General features: G+C 40.1%; 1 protein-coding gene across 2 annotated transcripts in view; it reads right to left on the bottom strand.

Moving 5' to 3' along the window:
* Positions 1-1,260: 1,260 nt before the first annotated feature.
* Positions 1,261-17,771, bottom strand: part of F13a1 (coagulation factor XIII A chain) — a 172,978-nt gene continuing 156,467 nt past the window's right edge. For both annotated transcript variants that reach the window (XM_076939184.1, XM_034511156.2), the window contains exons 14-15: positions 11,586-11,722; positions 1,261-3,064 (exon numbers count right to left, since the gene is read on the bottom strand). In XM_076939184.1, the coding sequence (XP_076795299.1) occupies positions 2,911-3,064; positions 11,586-11,722 (291 nt within the window). In that variant the 3' untranslated portion in view covers positions 1,261-2,910. The remainder of the gene's footprint in view (positions 3,065-11,585; positions 11,723-17,771) is intronic.

The following is a 17,771-nucleotide window of genomic DNA, read 5'->3' as shown; positions in this document are numbered from 1 at the left end:
GGACTCAATGGATAGTGATGGCACACTTGCATAGCTAGTTTTGCTTCATTGGTCTTTGCTGATCTTCACTTCTTTGAGAAACGCAAGGTAGAGAACTTTTCCTAGTGTCCTACTGGTTCTGGTCACTGCCAATTTAGTGGTGGCCTGGCTGTTTCTGCTGGATTGTGCCACTGCTGCTGACTCATGTTTGGTATCCTGACACTACTAAACTGGACTGCTGGTATCCTGACAAATGGAAATTGGAATCACCCCAAAGAACTACTTCTAAACAGGTCCATATCCCCTTGTCTTATTTACCATCTCTCTCCCCTACCTTTGGAAGGTGGGTGGGCTAGAAGGAGTCTTGAAGTATTTGAGAACTTATATTAAAAGTAGGTTTCAAAAAAATCTAAGCCTACAATTTTCCTTTAATTCACAGTTCATCGGTGTCAGCCATGATTGACTGATTTGAGGTCTGTGGTGAGTCAATAACACGGGGGGGGGGGGGTGTGGGAAGTAACTCACCTCATGACTGGTAAGAGATTGTCTAAGGCACTGAGTACCAGCATTTTCTCTGATGACATGAAGACCTGTCATTGGATCTCACCTCCAAATGATTCTATCATCTCCTAGTAGGACCATGCAAAGTATTAAGCCTTGACTACATTGACCACTGGGAGACAAGATTCCTACACCAATAGCATTATTGTACATTGTAATATCCCAGTGTCAGTGGGCATGGCTGGTTCTAACATGGGTGTGATGAATAGGCTTCATCTTGATGCTCACTCCAGATCAGGTGGCAGGTGCCACTTAGGACTGAGAAAAATTTTGAGGCCCTATCTGTGTTGGAATTGTTCAGTGATGTATACCATGAACATAGGTGCTCCTGAACATACTTTCTATGTGTTTTCTGTCTTTGTTCTAATACCACAAGAGATGCTCATTTTGACAGATGTTTATGCTGCCTGTCTGCCTACTCATCATTTTGTTTTGTGAATTTGTTGATAAGCAGGTATCTATGGAGAAATTTCAACTGCTAGAAGCTGGTTTTTAAGCTAAGCCTGCAAACTTTCTTCTTCGGTGAAAATAGTAGCAAAATGCAGAGAGAAGGCGAGGAGTGCTAATGGCAACATCAATAACTATTAGTCATTTTACCTAAAGGGTGAATGCATATCTTCCTACTCAGGGTGGGATATGCATGGCAGACGGAGAAGAGTTTGCAGGCAGTTTGAGTTTAGTCATATGTAGTGTTAAAAATTAAGACCATTTACTTCTGGGCACATGTAATCAGATTAACTTTATTATAGGCATCGATTACACTCTCATTAATAACAACATACTAAGTTAAGCTGTTTTAAAGTCTAGCAAAATGCATTTCATTTGGAATTAGATGCTAGTGCTGGGAGATGACTTCATGGAGTTATGCTTATAGAATCTGCTGAACCTCGGGGGTTAGTACTGTGTTCTCAGGAACCTCTCAATGGCTTAAAAGTAAACCAGAGCACAGATCCAGACTAGAACATTATGTATTCTTTTCTTCCACATCTTCCCTCCTACAGCCTTTCTTTCCTTCTTTCTTTCTTTCTTTCTTTCTTTCTTTCTTTCTTTCTTCCTTCCTTCCTTTCTCTCTCTCTCTCTCTCTCTCTCTCTCTCTCTCTCTCTCTCTCTCTCCCTTTCTTTCCTTTTTGTTCTTTTTTCATAGTCACCTGACCTAAATCACACCCAAGGCATTTAAATGGGAAATTCCAACAATAAATCTGCCATACAAATAAGTGCCAGTAATCTTGTCTGTTGGAGCCTTGGTGCATAAGGTAAAGGATTTTGGTGTCCTCTGTCCTTGGGTCAAGAGTACTGCTGGCCACTTACAACGCTGAATCTGTCTTAGCTCTCAACACTCAAGGGTTTAGGCAAGGGGTTGATATAGGAAATATGAAGAAAAAGGGAGAATCAGAATCTGTTTCATTTTCCAGATGTCTACTAAATCTGCTAGTTTCTCAAGCTGTTTTTCTTTTTGTCAGTGTTATTGTGTGAATGTAATGATCTCAGAGAAACAGGTGAAGTATAATCACCAAGCAAGGATGCTAATTCCTCATTTCTCCAATCCCAAATCAGTGTCCTTACTTTCTAGTTCTCTACCAGAGAAAGGGTTAAAGTAAGGTTATTCATTCTTGCTGATCAGGACACAGTGTGACACCTATAAAATGCTCCATAAACTACATTATTTAATAGATCTGAGCACCGCACCTGCTTCCTTATCTCCTCTTAGGTGATTAAGTTCCCCACAAATGCAATTTGTTAATGTGGGGCCACATCTTCTCACAAGGTAATCTGTGAAATTTGGCAGGCAGTTCCTTGGCTGCAGGTGCAAGATGAAAGACCTTACTCTGGCTTTGCCAAGAAGAAAAATGATATCGTGCTTAATTCCTGGAAAAAATATTTTAACACAGACCGTTCAACCTGATTCCAAGAAAGGGGAATAGAATTGTAAGGATCCAATCTTGAATGCCCTTTCCTTTGGGGAGTATGTTACTCCTGAAAGACTGAGTGGGGAATCAGAATTCTTAATTGAGGCCAGGTATTGGGCACATCACCCTGCTCAAGGGAAGCCCTCTGATCTGCAGAGCTGTAGTCATTTGCAATGATAAATGATGACTTTCACTTGTATGAGCTACGAAGCCTTAATTATAGCATAATTAAAGCTAATGCTCAGATCCTTTGGAAGGTAGAACAATTCAAATCTAACTCCCTTGTCCAATAGCCTGTTTGGAAAGGCGTGTCTATGAAACACATAGCATCTCTATGCTGGAATCTGTTTCAGTCTTCACACCCAAATTAAAGCAAGAGCTAGAGCTATGTTTCGCATTAGCATCTCCATAGCCAAGACAGCAATAGGCCATGTGCGTTGGCCCATTTGAGCCTCCTGGGCATTTACATAGTAGGTCGTCTTTGAATCTGCAGATCCAGCTCTCCATACACATGTCTCAGGGAGTCACTGGTCATGCTGGCAATCAGCTTCCTAGGGCCAGAGACCCAAGGCCGACAGACTTCTTCCCACTGCACAGTGGTGTTGGGCCGGATTTCACTGAAAACATAAAAAGCAGAGGAAAGTTTGATGACCCAGTTTCCCATCTTAACCATGGAGTATGAAATAGGCCCGAGATACTTGTTCCTTCTCTCTTTCAGCTGATGACAGCTATAGGACCACCCATTAGGTGCCTTAGTCTAGTTGGCTGATTCAGCAAGTCATGATCTATCTGAGGTCCCTTTGTGAGGCTGTGCAAAGCTGGCCACCACCAGGGTGCTTTTCACACATCCTTAAATAGAATTCTGGAAGGAGATAATATACACAAATTCATGTATATGCAGTGCCTTAGGCAGATACTTTAGACTTAAACCAGGGAGGTCACTTTTCCAAGATTGCATAGTTAGCAAGTGGACAGTGCTGAGGTCTGACCGATGTATGTTCCATTCCCTGGATTATAACTAAACATTGTATTTCATAAGACAGTCTAAAATAGATGTCTTATATGGCTATTGTGCTTTTTCCACAGGTTTTATTTCTCTAAGGCAGACTTTGACTGGTTCCATATGAAGCGTTTCCTGCAAATTTATACCAAGGAGGATTCCTGGTTTGGGCTTTCTGACCTTTTGGGATGACAAATATTGGGTTGCTTGGAAACCAGGACAGCCTTTTTCAGGGAGAGTGGAAGGGAGGTTAAACAATACCAGCACAAAAGAAGGCGGGAGAGATGCCTAAGCAAGCAAAAGTGCTTGCCATGAAAATATGAAGAGTCTGGCTCTCCCAAACCTATTTCAAATTATACATACATACATACATACATACATACATACATACATACATACATAAACTGTGGGTGTGGCAACCCCACGGTTGACTGAGACAGGAAATTTGTAGGATTGAATGGCTGCCCTGACTAGCCATAAGAGCGAGTTTGGGGTTCAATGGGAGACTGTTGCTCAACATATAATTAATAATTGGAGAGTTATTGAAGCAGATGCTTGTGTTAACCTCTGGCTTTCACATACAAGTGCAAGTAAGCACAGACACATAAGAAAACACACACACACACACACACACACACACAATCTTCTTGTTCTTTTCATGGGCTTATAGAGGTACAGCATGTCAGAAATGACTTAATCCAATATTCTATTTTATAGATGATAAAACTGAGGTCCTAGAGGACCTACAGAATCACTAGAATCACAGAGTCTAGTGGCCCAGAGAAGAGAAGAGCAGAAGTAGATTCTTTCTAGATTATTGCTTACAGGTTAGGCTGAATTTCACAGAATCCTAAACATCTGGAAGCAAAATTGGGAACTTTCAACAGACTAGAGCACAAGAGCTGACTGCTTCCACCTGGAGGTGGCTTGACACAGGCTGCCCAGGGTAGACCTGCTCCAAATGGCTCACTGGTATGCTAGTATTGCTCTGGTGGGTTTGGAGCCCCAAAGGTGCTGTAAATATTTAGTAATTATGGATATTTAGATGTTATGAAAAAAATGGAAATTTTGATTATATAAGAATACCAAAGAAAACCATTTTGGTCATAGCAGGGTTCCAAAATAAACAGTATAGTATGCAGGTTTTATTTCACAGTTACAGCTGCTTGTCAGTTGGAGCTATAGAGAGAAAAGCAAATTGGAATTGATTTAATCACATAAAAATTTCAGACACTATAAGCAGTCTGCAGTGCCTGGTGTCTAGATGACACAAAAACTGTCTTGTGACCACAAGCTTCTGAACCCTGGATTTGGGACACTTGGGTCCCAGACTCATTTGATTAGGGCATTTTAAAACTCCTGTCTTGTCTGTAAAGTGGGAATAACATAGTGAGTGATAACCCCATAGAACTATTGTTGAAAGATTTATATGAAACAAACTTTGCGAACAGCCTACATCTTAGCAAATATCACTGGGCATGGAGTGGAAGATTCAGAAGGTATCAGCTGACAGTTTTAGCTGCATCAGACCTTTTATTTGGTTATATGAAGACAAAGGATTTGCTCAGTGATAGGCAGAAGTCTATAATCTTTACCAGATAAATTCAGTGTGATGGATATTTTACCAGATTATCATGTTCTGGTGACATTGAGGCAAGGGCAATCCTTGGGCTTTAACCTGACTTAGGGCTCAGCAGAAAGTGAAAGAAACACCACCATATGGCTGGTGGGTCAGTAACTATAAATTAGTAAATCTGCTAACTGGGATCGCAAGCAAGTTCTGATGGCCTTAGTGAGTAGGCTGTGTCAAACTGTCTTCCCCTAGTGGTGTGTGAGCCTGGACGGCTGCTTGGGTCAGCACCATATGAGCATGGCTGTGCATAAACGAATGCTTATCTGACCATTTGAGAGAGCAGGATACCTCACTTCTCCTTACAGGGCATTTATCCTGGTTAACAGAAAGATAAGAGTGAGAATAAAGGAGGGAATAAGGAATTAGCAAGGCATGATTCTGAGCTGTGTGTCATTACCCACCTATAGTGAGGAAAGTGTTCTGTCTCTGTTCTCTCTCTGCTTCTCTGTCGGTCTCTGTTTCTGTCTCTCTGTCTCTGTTTTTGTCTCTCTGCCTGCCCTCTCTCTCTCTCTCTCTCTCTCTCTCTCTCTCTCTCTCTCTCTCCTCTCTGTTTTGTTTTTTTTTGCGACATGATAGCCATGGATGTTCTGTAACTGGCTCTGTCAGGCCTCTAACTCACAGATTAACAGCCGCCTGCCTTTGCCTCTTGAGTGTTGGGACTATAGGTATGCTCCACCACAGTCCAGTTAAAGGAAGGTGTTCTTATCAGGGGGTTAGCCACACAAGGGTCACATTCAGACTGACTGAGCCAGACAAGAATTACTGTTAACATCAATGACCAGGATAGGAAGCTTGAGAGCGGAGATGGGGTTGTGGGAAAACTGGGATGAGGAAAGGATGATGGAGGATGATGAATGTCAGAGATGTCAGGGGACCAGAAAAAAAGTGCTTGTGCCCAGCAAAAGAAGAACCTACAGTACCAAGAGATTTTGTAGTCAATGCCACTAGTTGCCAAGAGAGGTCTCAAGGTCAAGAGTCAGGCCCTTTCTCCTGGACATTTAGAGCAGACTGGAGACACAAAGGTGCTCTGGTGATGCTTAGTTTGGGACAGAATCTGTGGTAGAAGTGGCTAGGAAGGAGCACTGCCAAGGATAGTCAGATGTAGTCCCAACACTGCAGTCATATGAATTCCCATTTGCCTTTGGGATTCCAGAATTACTTTAAACAGAGGTCAAAGGAAGAGAGGCATATGGAGTCATATGCCTTTCCTTGACCTCTTTTGTATAAAGTTAAACCATCAAAATATTACCTAAAGTCAGCAAAAACAATGTACATTCCAGATGTCTGTGCTACCACATGCTCTGGGACAGGAAGGGGATGAGCTCCAATTATGGTTTCAGTGTGAAATGTTCCCCAGTAGTTGGGGCTCCCAGTCCCCAGCTGCTGTGGAGACATTTGATGTGAAAGTGATGGCCAGTCTTTGCTTTTCTGCTTTCCAATCTACCACAGGGTGAGAAACACTTCCGACAAGCTCCCAGAATAAAGCCACTGAGCCAAGGTGCCATGCTTTTACCTCCATGATGGACTCCTGCCTTTGACACTGTGAGACACAATAAATTATTCTCTAAGTGGCTTCTGTCAGCTATTTTGCCATAGTGGTGAGAAGAGCATCACATTCCAAACACAGAATGGGAAATATTCTTTTCCCCCTGTACATCCCCAGTGGATGAGAAACACCATGGAAACACTCTCAATGCCCAAGGTATTTCGGTTCTAGTGATAATTAAAATGTCCGAATTGATTTTGTAGAAGTTAATATTTTTCTCATTTTGGCTCTTTGTAGATATGGCTCTCCACATTATTTCAACCAGTTTCCAAATTATGAAATGTATAATCTCTGTATAAATAATGTTTTCAAATTGACTTTATGATTCAAAGCTTGAAAAACATTGACAATTTACAAAGGTGATTGAGCGTTAACCACTGAATAGGGCAAGAAGCAGGTCAGGAAAGTGAATTGTTCTACCCTCTAATTTGTGGCAAAAATGGTAGAAGCATACCATTTTTTTTTTTTTTTTATCAATGTCACCTCCACCTTTGTGGCCATCGCTTGCTCTGCCTGAGCCCTTTTTACTTAGGGAAGTCCCTTCTGCCTGCATGTGCTCAGGGGCTCAGTTCCTAGTGTCATGTGAATAATTCGATGTAAATGTGAGTTTATGGTATTGAACTATCTCTGCTGTCATTACCTGGACCTACCCATTCTCTCACTTATGGTTTTCCATATATCCATCAATGTCCTACTATGCAAAACAAACAAACAAACAAACAAACAAAAAACAGTTACCCTGCATCGGGCTTATCATGGACTGGTGCAATGCAGGAAATTACCTCCCACAGAAACAAAATCTTCAGCCTTGTTTCTTCCTTTGCTATTATTCTCAAAATCACCCATATAATATGTGTACGGATGAAGATACTCAGATATGAAATGTGTGGGGGCATTTTGCTTATGGATACATGCCTCGAAGAAAGAAAAAAATAGTTTGCTCATTTCAGCCAGTGGAATAATGTTGGAATAAACCTATTTCCTGGGTACAAATGTCGTGAAAAATGATGCTGAGGAATGTGCTGAGCCATCAGGATGTACCGGCCATTTATCATCCCAAGTGCACGCAGGCAAATGCAGCCATCATCACAGTGAGCTGCAAGCACCTGCGGTTCATCCTCTGGCTTTTAGCTTCTGAAAACTCAAGTTTAATGTCAGATCACCATGTTGGGAGTTTTTTTTTTTTTCTTGAATTAATTCATTGAACCTGATCATGCTTTTAAAGACAAAAACTAATTTAGAAGAATTATTATTTAATATTCTGGAAGTATCAAATACAGAAATTTAAAAGCCCAGGATCACCAGGAGGCAGGAACTTGGAATACCTGAGGCAGGTGAGAGACAGAAGGGCTGAGAGTGGGGGTGCCAGAAGGTAAATCACCCCTAAGTAATGTCAGTTTACACTAAGTAGGGATGGTGACATGGCAGTGTTCTCTGTATTTCTGGTTCTAATTCCCTGCTCACTAGTTCCTGTCCTAGGTTCTTCCTACTTCAGGCTTGAGAGCTTCTCTATATTGGATATGAAAAAGACAAAGATCTGAGAGATGGATGAAGGTAGTGATTTACTGACTATTAAGAACCCAGAATCCTATAGGGCTTATAGAATTATACAGGAGGTTCAAATAGTTACATGAATTTGGCACTCCTAGGTTAGATCTCATCAACATTAAGCACAATGGGATATTTCTAATTATCTGGCCCTATAGAAGTGGGTGCTGGTTGCTTCCAGTCTTAGTTGAAAGTATATGCCTGAGGCAGGAAGAAATAGAGAAGGTTTTCAAGTGAGTCTTGAAAACAAATTCTTTTGATGCCATCTCATACTCTCTGCCACCCATGCCTCTGTGTCTGACTCTGATGTAGAAAGCTTTTCTTGTTTGGAAAGAGTAATATTCTAAGTCTGAGTTTCCATAGGAGATTGAGGACTAATATGGATTGAATACTTGTATTGTTTTTTCAAAAATACACCTATTGAAATCCCACCCCTATATGATGATGTCTAGAGATAATGCTCTTGTAAAGTAATCAGGTGAGGTTGGGAGACTGGGGCCTTTGTGATAAGATTTAAGCACTTAGAAAAGAGAGGTACAGCATGCCTACCTACTTCTTCTTCCACTATGGGGAAAACCTGGCAGGGAGACAGACAGCTATCTGCCAGCCAAGAAGAGAGTCCTCAACTAGAACCCAATTGCCTGACTCTTGACCTTAGACTTCCTTGGCTTCAGAACTCTGAGTAATAAATGTCATATATAACTTCAAAGAGTCACTAGAATGTCTGATGAACACAGAAGTCCCCATCTGCCTGCCCTCGGCTCATCTGTCATTAACTTGGGTATCAGTTATATGTGCTTCAATGTACTTTAAGCTAAAGTGTAGAGAGGATATCTTCCTTATGAGGACTGGCTTCATGTCTCCTTTCCTTGATTTACCTAACAATACCAAATACTAACAATAAGCAAATAATTCTTAGACTCTGTGTGCTTTGACCTCTGTCCTCCATATGCTAGGTCATTAACTATGATGATCATCTTTTTTATGGGATTTAGCCATCCCTTTCTGTGTTGTATTAGTTAGCTTTCCATTACTACAATGAAGTGCTTGGCATAAGCTACTCATGAAGTTAAAGACCTGCTCATAGCTCATAAGGTTCAAGTCCTAGGTTGTGCTGCTCTATGTACTCCTATTTGTCTGTCTGTCCATCCGTCCAACCATCTATCTATCTATCTATCTATCTATCTATCTATCTATCTATCTATCTATCTATCTATCATCTATATCTTTGTTTATATCTATCTATCTATCTATCTATCTATCTATCTATCTATCTATCTATCTCCCCTCAAATGTTTTCATGTGCAACTTTACAGGTAACTTATACAAACCCTATCAGGTGTTTGCCTTGATCAAGGTAGAATTCTCAAGACAGTCAAACAGTACAACACAACTTTCTGGCACACCAGAGAAATCTTGTGTTACTAAGAAGGAAAAATTGGATACAGCGGGCGACTGTTCAGCAAAGAGAACATGTTTCACTTTGCCTGAGCAATTCCTGTATCTAATTGGAGCGGGAAGGTGCAAGAATGGGTGAGGGAGACTCTTGTTTCTGACAGAAACAGGGCTATTGCTATTGACCTCTTCCTCTGGCTGGCGTTGATTTCTAATTTAATTCCTTTTTCCCCTCGCAACATTCTTATTAGCATAGGAGGCTGTTATGGCTTGTGTTTGCATTTTTTTTTAAAGCACTCAAATAATTTTCTCCATTGTGTATTGCACTTGCAAGAAGGCTACTCTGAGATAAAGGGATGTAAAAGTTGTAAGTTCTGCAATTGCAGATAGCATTTTATGAGCTATAAAGGTACTTCAGAAAGTCTGAGTGAGGCCTGGAACTTGTACTACAGCTTACTGGGAAGGATGACTTCTACCAAGGGCATTGGGAAAATTCCCAGCATCATATAGGTTTATATGGCAGTTTCCAGAGTCCTCCAGTTCCTTTTCTATGCCTTAGAAGGTCACTCCCAAGAAATGTGCTAGATTGATTGATGTTGACAGGGACTTATTTGTAGTAGAAATGAAAGTAATAAACCTCAGAGATTGGGATCCATTCTAGATGTCATGCTTTAAGAGGATCACTGATAAATTGGAGTATAAAGAGAGGGAGAGAGCATCACATTAGAGGTAGGAAAGATGAAGTAAGGACAAGTATTTGGTACCTGGTGGGGGAGAATTAAGGAAGAAAAGAAAGCTGTTTACAAACTTTTCAAGCCACCAGATGAATTAAGTGGGCCTTATGTTGTTCTAGTAAGAAATTAGGGTCATCAGTAAGACAGAAAGATAGAAAAGGGCATGCTGTTTCTACAGTTAGAACTACTTGATCATGGCATGAGCTATCGTGTGCGCACCAACCATTTAAATGAGGCTACAGAGACAGAACTGCTGGTTGTAGTCTAGTGATACTTGGCATCGAAGAGGCAGAACTCTATTCATATTACTACATAGGTTGAAGTAGTTTTGGCCTTGAAGACTGACTGGACAAAGTCTAGAACTCTTCAGTCTCAACTAAAAGAGCAACAATGGAGGCCAACAGTTCTAGTCAGTGACTGTTGGTAAAATTTGAAGGATGGTGTTGGAAGGACAAAAACCTATGTATGAAAAGGGATGTCTTTCCCCATCATCTCTGAAACATTGAAGATATTCAATTAGCATTGATTGATTCCTGAAGAGGTAGTGTAGTAAAATAATCTTAACTTGAACTCCAGAAATACACTACCTTAGCTCAGACTTTTGATTACTCTCATATGTATCTTGGGAGCAAACCAATCTACCTCTGTTTGTTTGTTTGTTTGTTTGTTTGTTTGTTTTTCCAGACAGGCTTTTCCTGTGTAACCTTGGCTGTCCTGGAACTCACTTTGTAAATCAGGCTGGTCTTGAACTCACAGAGATATGCCTGTTCCTCCTTTCTGAGTACTGGGATTAAAGGCATGCACCACTACCACTTGGCACCAGTCTACCTCTTTTAAGTCCCATATTCCTGCATCTACCTCAGTAAGGTGGTTTAAAGGATTTAATAGAAGTGTTAGAGCAACCCTGTTTCTACCACAGAAATAGTTCATAAGAAGCGGAAACTTGTTATATATTTGCAGTGGTATTAGATATAATTATCTGTCTGTCTGTCTGTCTGTCTATCTGTCTATCACCTATCTATCATCTATCAATCTATTTATCTATTATCTATCTATCTATCTATCTATCTATCTATCTATCTATCTATCTATCTATCATCTATCTATCTATCAAGATAAGAGATAGGAGAGGTAGAAAGATATAAGATAAATAGGTAAGTAGGTAGATGGATAGATGATAGATAGATAGATAGATAGATAGATAGATAGATAGATAGATGACAGATAGGTAGACAGAGATCCATTATCTTTTCACTGCTTCCTTCCTTGTCCTGATACATACCGGAACATCTTCCTCCTGGGTCTTGTCACTCCAGGACCATCCAAATGAATCCAGACATTTTGTAGCGTTTCTTTTAAAGGATTAGTGAACTCAACAGTCACAACCATATCAGAGCCAACCATAGTAGCGCCTCGGACCTGTGAAACAAGTTAGGTGACAACACAGCTCATCAGCCACAACGCGACATTGCTGCTATCTCCTTCAGCATTTTTCTCTTATTGCTGAGGTTTTACAGTGTGGTTACTCCTCAACAACTCACCAATGAGAGGGAGAGAGTCTATTGCTTCAACTGAGGAATATCTAACGAGGAAAAGATGTACTAATTACAATCCCACTCTTTTACTCATTATAAAACTTCCTCTAATTAGAGCTGAGGTTAATAGCTGTGGCCAACAACTGCTCTCTGTCAGCAGGAGGCAGGAGTGTGTCCTGTGGAGCAACAGATTTTCAAAGTGAGGGTATCCAGGTGAACTCTGCTTTTGGAAAGAACTCTATTTTCCTGCACAGGTCACGAGGGATTTTAGAAGTCAAGAGGCAGGGAAATATTGCAAAAGCTTGTGCTTTCTCATAGATGTGTTAGAAAAACCCCAAAGGAGAGTCCTCGTTGGGCTTGAAGAAAAGGAACACCCATGCTAAAATGGGTGTGAGAGCTTTCATCTGCAGCCATGTCTGAGTCCATGAGGGTAAAAGTTCAGAGAACATGAGGCTATTTTTGGACCATTTACCCAAAACAATCCCCCAGACTATCGGGTATTTGACAGAGATTCATAGAAAACAGAGTTTATGCTACTGATACAGTTACTTAGGTTATGGTCTTGGATGACTATCTCAATTATTTTTCTCTATTTTTACTAACCTTATTAATTATAGAAAATAATAGGCTTTGTTATGCCATGTTTCTATATACATATATACATATAATGTCATTTGGTGACACCCACTAATACCTTTCTTTCTACCTGTTCCTTGCCTGCTGCTCACCTTCTTCTTAAATAGTCTCCTTTCAGTTTTGTGCTTAAGAAAAAATCTAGATTCCTCATAAGGATGAACACATGCGATATTTGTCTCCCTGAGTCTGGTTTATTTCATTTAACATATTGATCTTCCTCTCCATCTGTTTTCTTGCAGATGACATCTTCTTTATGATAGAATAAAACTGCTATGTGGTGTATATATACATTATTTTCTTTATCTGCTCATCTGTTGATGGATATCTAGGCTGCTGGTTCCACAGTTTTGCTATTGTTATGGCATCTCTTTGGTCTGCTGACTAAACTCCTTCAGGTATATACCCAGAAGTTGTATATCTTGGCCATATGGTAACACTAATTTTAGATTTCTAAGAAGCCTCCATATTGATTTTCATAGTGACTGCATCAGTACACATTTCTATCAATGGCATATGAGGGTCCCTTTCCTCTATAGTCTCAACATTTGTTGTTTGTTTTCTTGATGATAGCTACTCTAACTAGGGTAAGATGAAATCTTAATGCAGTTTAAAACGTAAAATGTTTATTAAGCTTGTTCTTGGACCATTTTACACATGTATAACATTAACTCTAATTGCTATAACTCCCTGCTTAATCTCCCTTCTGCTCTCACTGTGTCCCTCCTTATAAGTCCTCCTTATAAGTCCCATTTCCACATTCACAATTTTTTTTACTGTGATTTTTTTTTTTGTTACTTTTGACACTCTCAAGAGTTAAACAGCACACATGTGTGACAGATTTGAAACTGTCCACTGGGAGCTGGTGATAACAATTACTTGGGCACACACCTGAAGATAATGACAGCCTCTCTCATAAAATCCATCAGCAGCCAATAGTTTAGAGGAAGAAGTAGAGTAGAGCCCAGGTTGAACCTCTGTGATTCATGACTGACTGTTGACTGCTTCTGTGAGTATGATGAAGTTATGATTGTATTGACTGTGCTATGTATGCCCAGAGGTCAGGAGTTCATAGCCCTTCTTCTTCCAACTCTTATGTTGCCCTCCCCCTTCCTTGATTACCTGAGCCTTAAAAGGGTTGACACATTTACAGGTGAAATTCACAGATGAATACTCAATTCTAACTTATTCTCAGCACCTTGAACACCCCTGCATTTTTGTGGTCACTACTGTTCATCACCAAAAGAAGACTCTCTGATTAAAGCTGAAGTAATGTTCGTGCTATATGGGCTCCTAGGGGGTAGGAAAGGCATAAAGATTTCATTGACTACTTAGAAACTGGGATGCCAAATAGATGGATCTGTATAAAACCAAATTCACTTGAGAACAAGATGATGATGATAATGATGACATGATGATATGATGATGATAGTTTTATCCTAATAACAAAGGCATGGAGGGAGACAATGCACAAAAACCAGCTTGCAAGTTGCCCTGATATCACATTTCAAGCTTCTGAAAACATCAGTGCTGCTTTTGACTTGAATAATTATCCTGTGTCCAACAAATATTAAGTTGGGGGAATTGTTTTAAAGTGGCACTTACTGGTTGCTTGAGTTTTCTATGTAATAACCCGCCATTATTAAATTTTTTCTTTAGTCAGTGTATAATATATGAACACACACACACAGATATGAAACTTTCTTATGAATGGAGATTAAGAGGAAGAACATTGCCTGGAGAAGAGGACCCTTGCTTGCCGACTTTACAGCTGAGAATAAAATCTTATGGTTTTGCTTTTCTGGTTTGTGACTAAATTTATGTCTCTGGGATTCAAAACATTCTATCATAAAAATAAAACTTTCAGCCAATTCATCATGTTTATTTCATGACCACATTCCTAGGAAGTGTTTAGGGGCACTGAGGGTCAAGCAAGCTAATAATGATGGAGACAGAAGTAGAGACATCTGAAGGTAAGGACTGTATGCTGGGAAGAGGTCATTACTTTAACCAGTGGGAATTTACAATTACAGAGATCTCAGCCCACTCTGGAACAGGAAGCTAGAAGCCCAGACGCTAGAGTCTGTACTTTGTTTCTTTTGAGCAGTCAGGCTCATTACTAAGGACCAGTTCCATTGAAAAGCATGGTTCATGTGAATTCTCACACAAAGACTGCATTTCCTTCAGCTCCAAGGCACTCAGGAAAAAGATATTCATATCAAAATGATCCCTTAAAGAGGAAAAGATCTGAGGAAGAATCATTGGTGCTGTCTTTTATTTTTTTTAAATAAGTATCTACCAAGAAAATTTGAAGTCACTGGCCAGAATAAGATTAAAATATTTCTATGAAAGAGCTTCAACTTAGAACTCAGGACATGTTGACCAAGGGTGTTGGAAGCTACAACAATTGAATAGTAACCAAACAACCAAAGTTACTTTGTTCTGATATCCACAGGCTCACCAGGAGTCTTAACAAACCTGAATATAACTAAGGTTCAATGAGGAGATAGGCCAACTAATGAAACATGGGGCCTGAGCCATGGCTGGAAGTTACTTTTGTAGCTTCTAGGATGATGCAATGTGAATGCATTAACCTGGTCTAAAGATTGTAGCAAAGCCAACAGCCAACTAGAGACCAGGTTTCCCAACCTCAGCACCGATGGCATTTTGGACTGAATGCATCTCAACTAAGGGGGTTGTCTTGTGGCAAGAAATTATTTAAGAGCATCTCTGGCTTCTAACTACTAGATGCCAACAGCCAACAACACCCTACAAATAATGACAGCTACAAATATCTAGAAATTGCCAAATATTCCTTGGGAAGCAAAGTCTTTTCTTGTCCCCAGCTTTCATCCTTGAAATCCTTGGCTACTGACGTGCTAAAAGAGTGAATCTGTCACTTTCTTCCCAGGTGTTTTGACTTGGTCCCTTTGTGTGTCTCATATGGTGTCTTCAGTTTAATGCTCTAGTATATCTAATTAAAATAACCCGCTGGAATTTTAAAAATAGCTTTCCCTAACTTAGAAAAGACTACACTGACACTATTGGTAAGAATGTTTGCTATGGTGACTCTAATTTTTTTCTGTGAGAAGTATTTTGGTACAACTGCCTTCACCATCGTCATCACAAGGATGACCAAATGCCTCTTAATAAAAGAATCTAAGTTGCCTCCAGCTTATACTGGATCGGGCCTGTCAACAGTGACTCGCAGATCTAGGAGGCTTCATAGAGTACTATCCCTCCTTGCTAAACTATTGGCTACTGATGGACTTGTGGGGAGGAATGGCCATTGTTTTTAAACGTGTACTCAAAGACGAGCCCAGCATGACCCAGTGCATAGTTCCACACCCATGGTCACACAGAGGTCCTGCTTCAGATCAGATCAGTGAGTAACACAGGACAATAAAAAGACAGAAATGTAAGGAGGGGGGTTGACAGGAGAGGAAGTGGATTATAGAGGTTGGGCCAAGAGTAATCAGAATGCCTTATATGCATGTATGAAGTTGTCAAAGAACAAATTTAATTAATAGCAACAACAATAATTATTATAGTAATAATATTTAGAAAAAAAAATAACACTGCCAGCTGCTATTAACACTTTCTCTGTACAGCATAGACATATCCAGCACAACCTAAATGCATTTTCAGAGAATTCACTCTGAACCATGAGGGCTATCCATTATTTTTCAGGATCCATGAGCCCAGACTAGGAACCATTTCTATGATGCTGAGCTATTTCTGGGTTGTGGAAAAACATATCCTTCTAGTTCACTGAGGACTAGGACAAGGAATGTTTCCTTACCTACATTGCTGGGGACCAGAAGTTTAGATATAAGAGGCTATGAACTTTTTAGGATATTTGTATATACACTTTACTAGCTGACTGTCCCTAATTTAAAAAATCCAAAATTGTGAAATACTCCAAACTATGGAATATGTTTGCATGGTGGGTTGGAGCTTAGACATTTTTGGTTTTGGGAGTTTGGGATTAGGACTGCCCAACATGTATTTGAAAGGTTGCCTGGTGTGTTTTGCCTTTGTGAATGGGCATTAGATCTGATTATGATCACAGTACAGAGTCTTTTTGGCTAATTTCATGTGTCACACCCAATTACTTTATTTCTAGGTTTTATCTCTACAATTAGTGTCTGGGTTTGGTACATCAATATTGTCACTAGCAGGAGGCTGGAGAGCAGTGGTTGATAGAGGAGGACTCTGTTTAGGCTGTTATGTGTTTGTTTTGCAACTAACAAAGGTTTGGTATCTACTCTCTTATATTTGTCTCTAGTCCCCCAAGTAACAGCTTCCTGTCCCTGACTGTTAAGAGGATGCTGAATCATAAAAACTCAGAACAACCTAAGCACAATACTTAACTGTTCAACATTCAACAGTCCTTCTTAGAAAGTTTGAGTGGCATTTTCTTCCCTTTTTCTTAGAATAGAATAAAACACTTTCATGGTATTTATTAACTTAAGGAGATGTAATGGTATCTGTGGGGGAAAAAAATCTGTGTTGAATTCTTCCCGTGTTCTGAACAGCTCCTCTTTGTTTTAATGCTGTGAAAACATTTCTATGTCAATATTACTCTCTCTTTCTTTCATTTCATTTTTCTTTATTTTTTCCTTCCTTTTCTTTCTTCTTTTTTTCTTTCTCTCCTTTCTCTCCCTACCTCTCCCTCCCTCTCCCCTTCCCCTCCTCCCTCCTCTCTTGTTCTCATAAAGCCTTAAAGGGAGGCGTTATGAAAATCCATAAGATCGTAGGAAAAGGCACAGCACCATACCTGCTGATTTAGAGAGATATGCTTAGGACAAGGACCAGAGAAAAGAGCCCAGGACATGCTGTCCTTGAAGATGGCTCATGTTTTTATAGACAGCTCATGGCTCTGATGTTTTACTGCCTTGGTGGTTTAAATGAAAAATGTCTCCCATAGGTTCAGACATTTGAATACTTGGTCCCAAGTTGGTAGTGCTGTGGTGGGGAGGGGAGGTTAGGAGTGCAGTTTTGATGGAAAAAGTACATCATTAGGGTTGGGCTTTGATGCTGCATAGTCTCACTCCATTTACAGTTCACCCTCTTCTTTCTAAGAGTGGTTGAGCATATGTGATCTCTCAGCATCCTGCTTCCACTGACTACCACCATGTTTCTCCACTATGATGGACTCTTACTCCTACGGATGTGTAAATCAAAGAGATTCTTCCTTCTATAGATTGTCTTTGTACTTTATCACAACAGAAAAGTAACTAATAACTAATTTTATTTAAAGTATCTATTTTTGAAACTCAACCCACCATATGTCTTTC

The sequence above is a fragment of the Arvicanthis niloticus genome, chromosome 8, assembly GCF_011762505.2.
Source record: "Arvicanthis niloticus isolate mArvNil1 chromosome 8, mArvNil1.pat.X, whole genome shotgun sequence".
Classification (NCBI taxonomy): Eukaryota; Metazoa; Chordata; class Mammalia; order Rodentia; family Muridae; genus Arvicanthis; species Arvicanthis niloticus.
The sequence above is the reverse complement of the archived record's forward strand: the minus strand, read 5'-3'. Positions and strand labels throughout refer to the sequence as shown.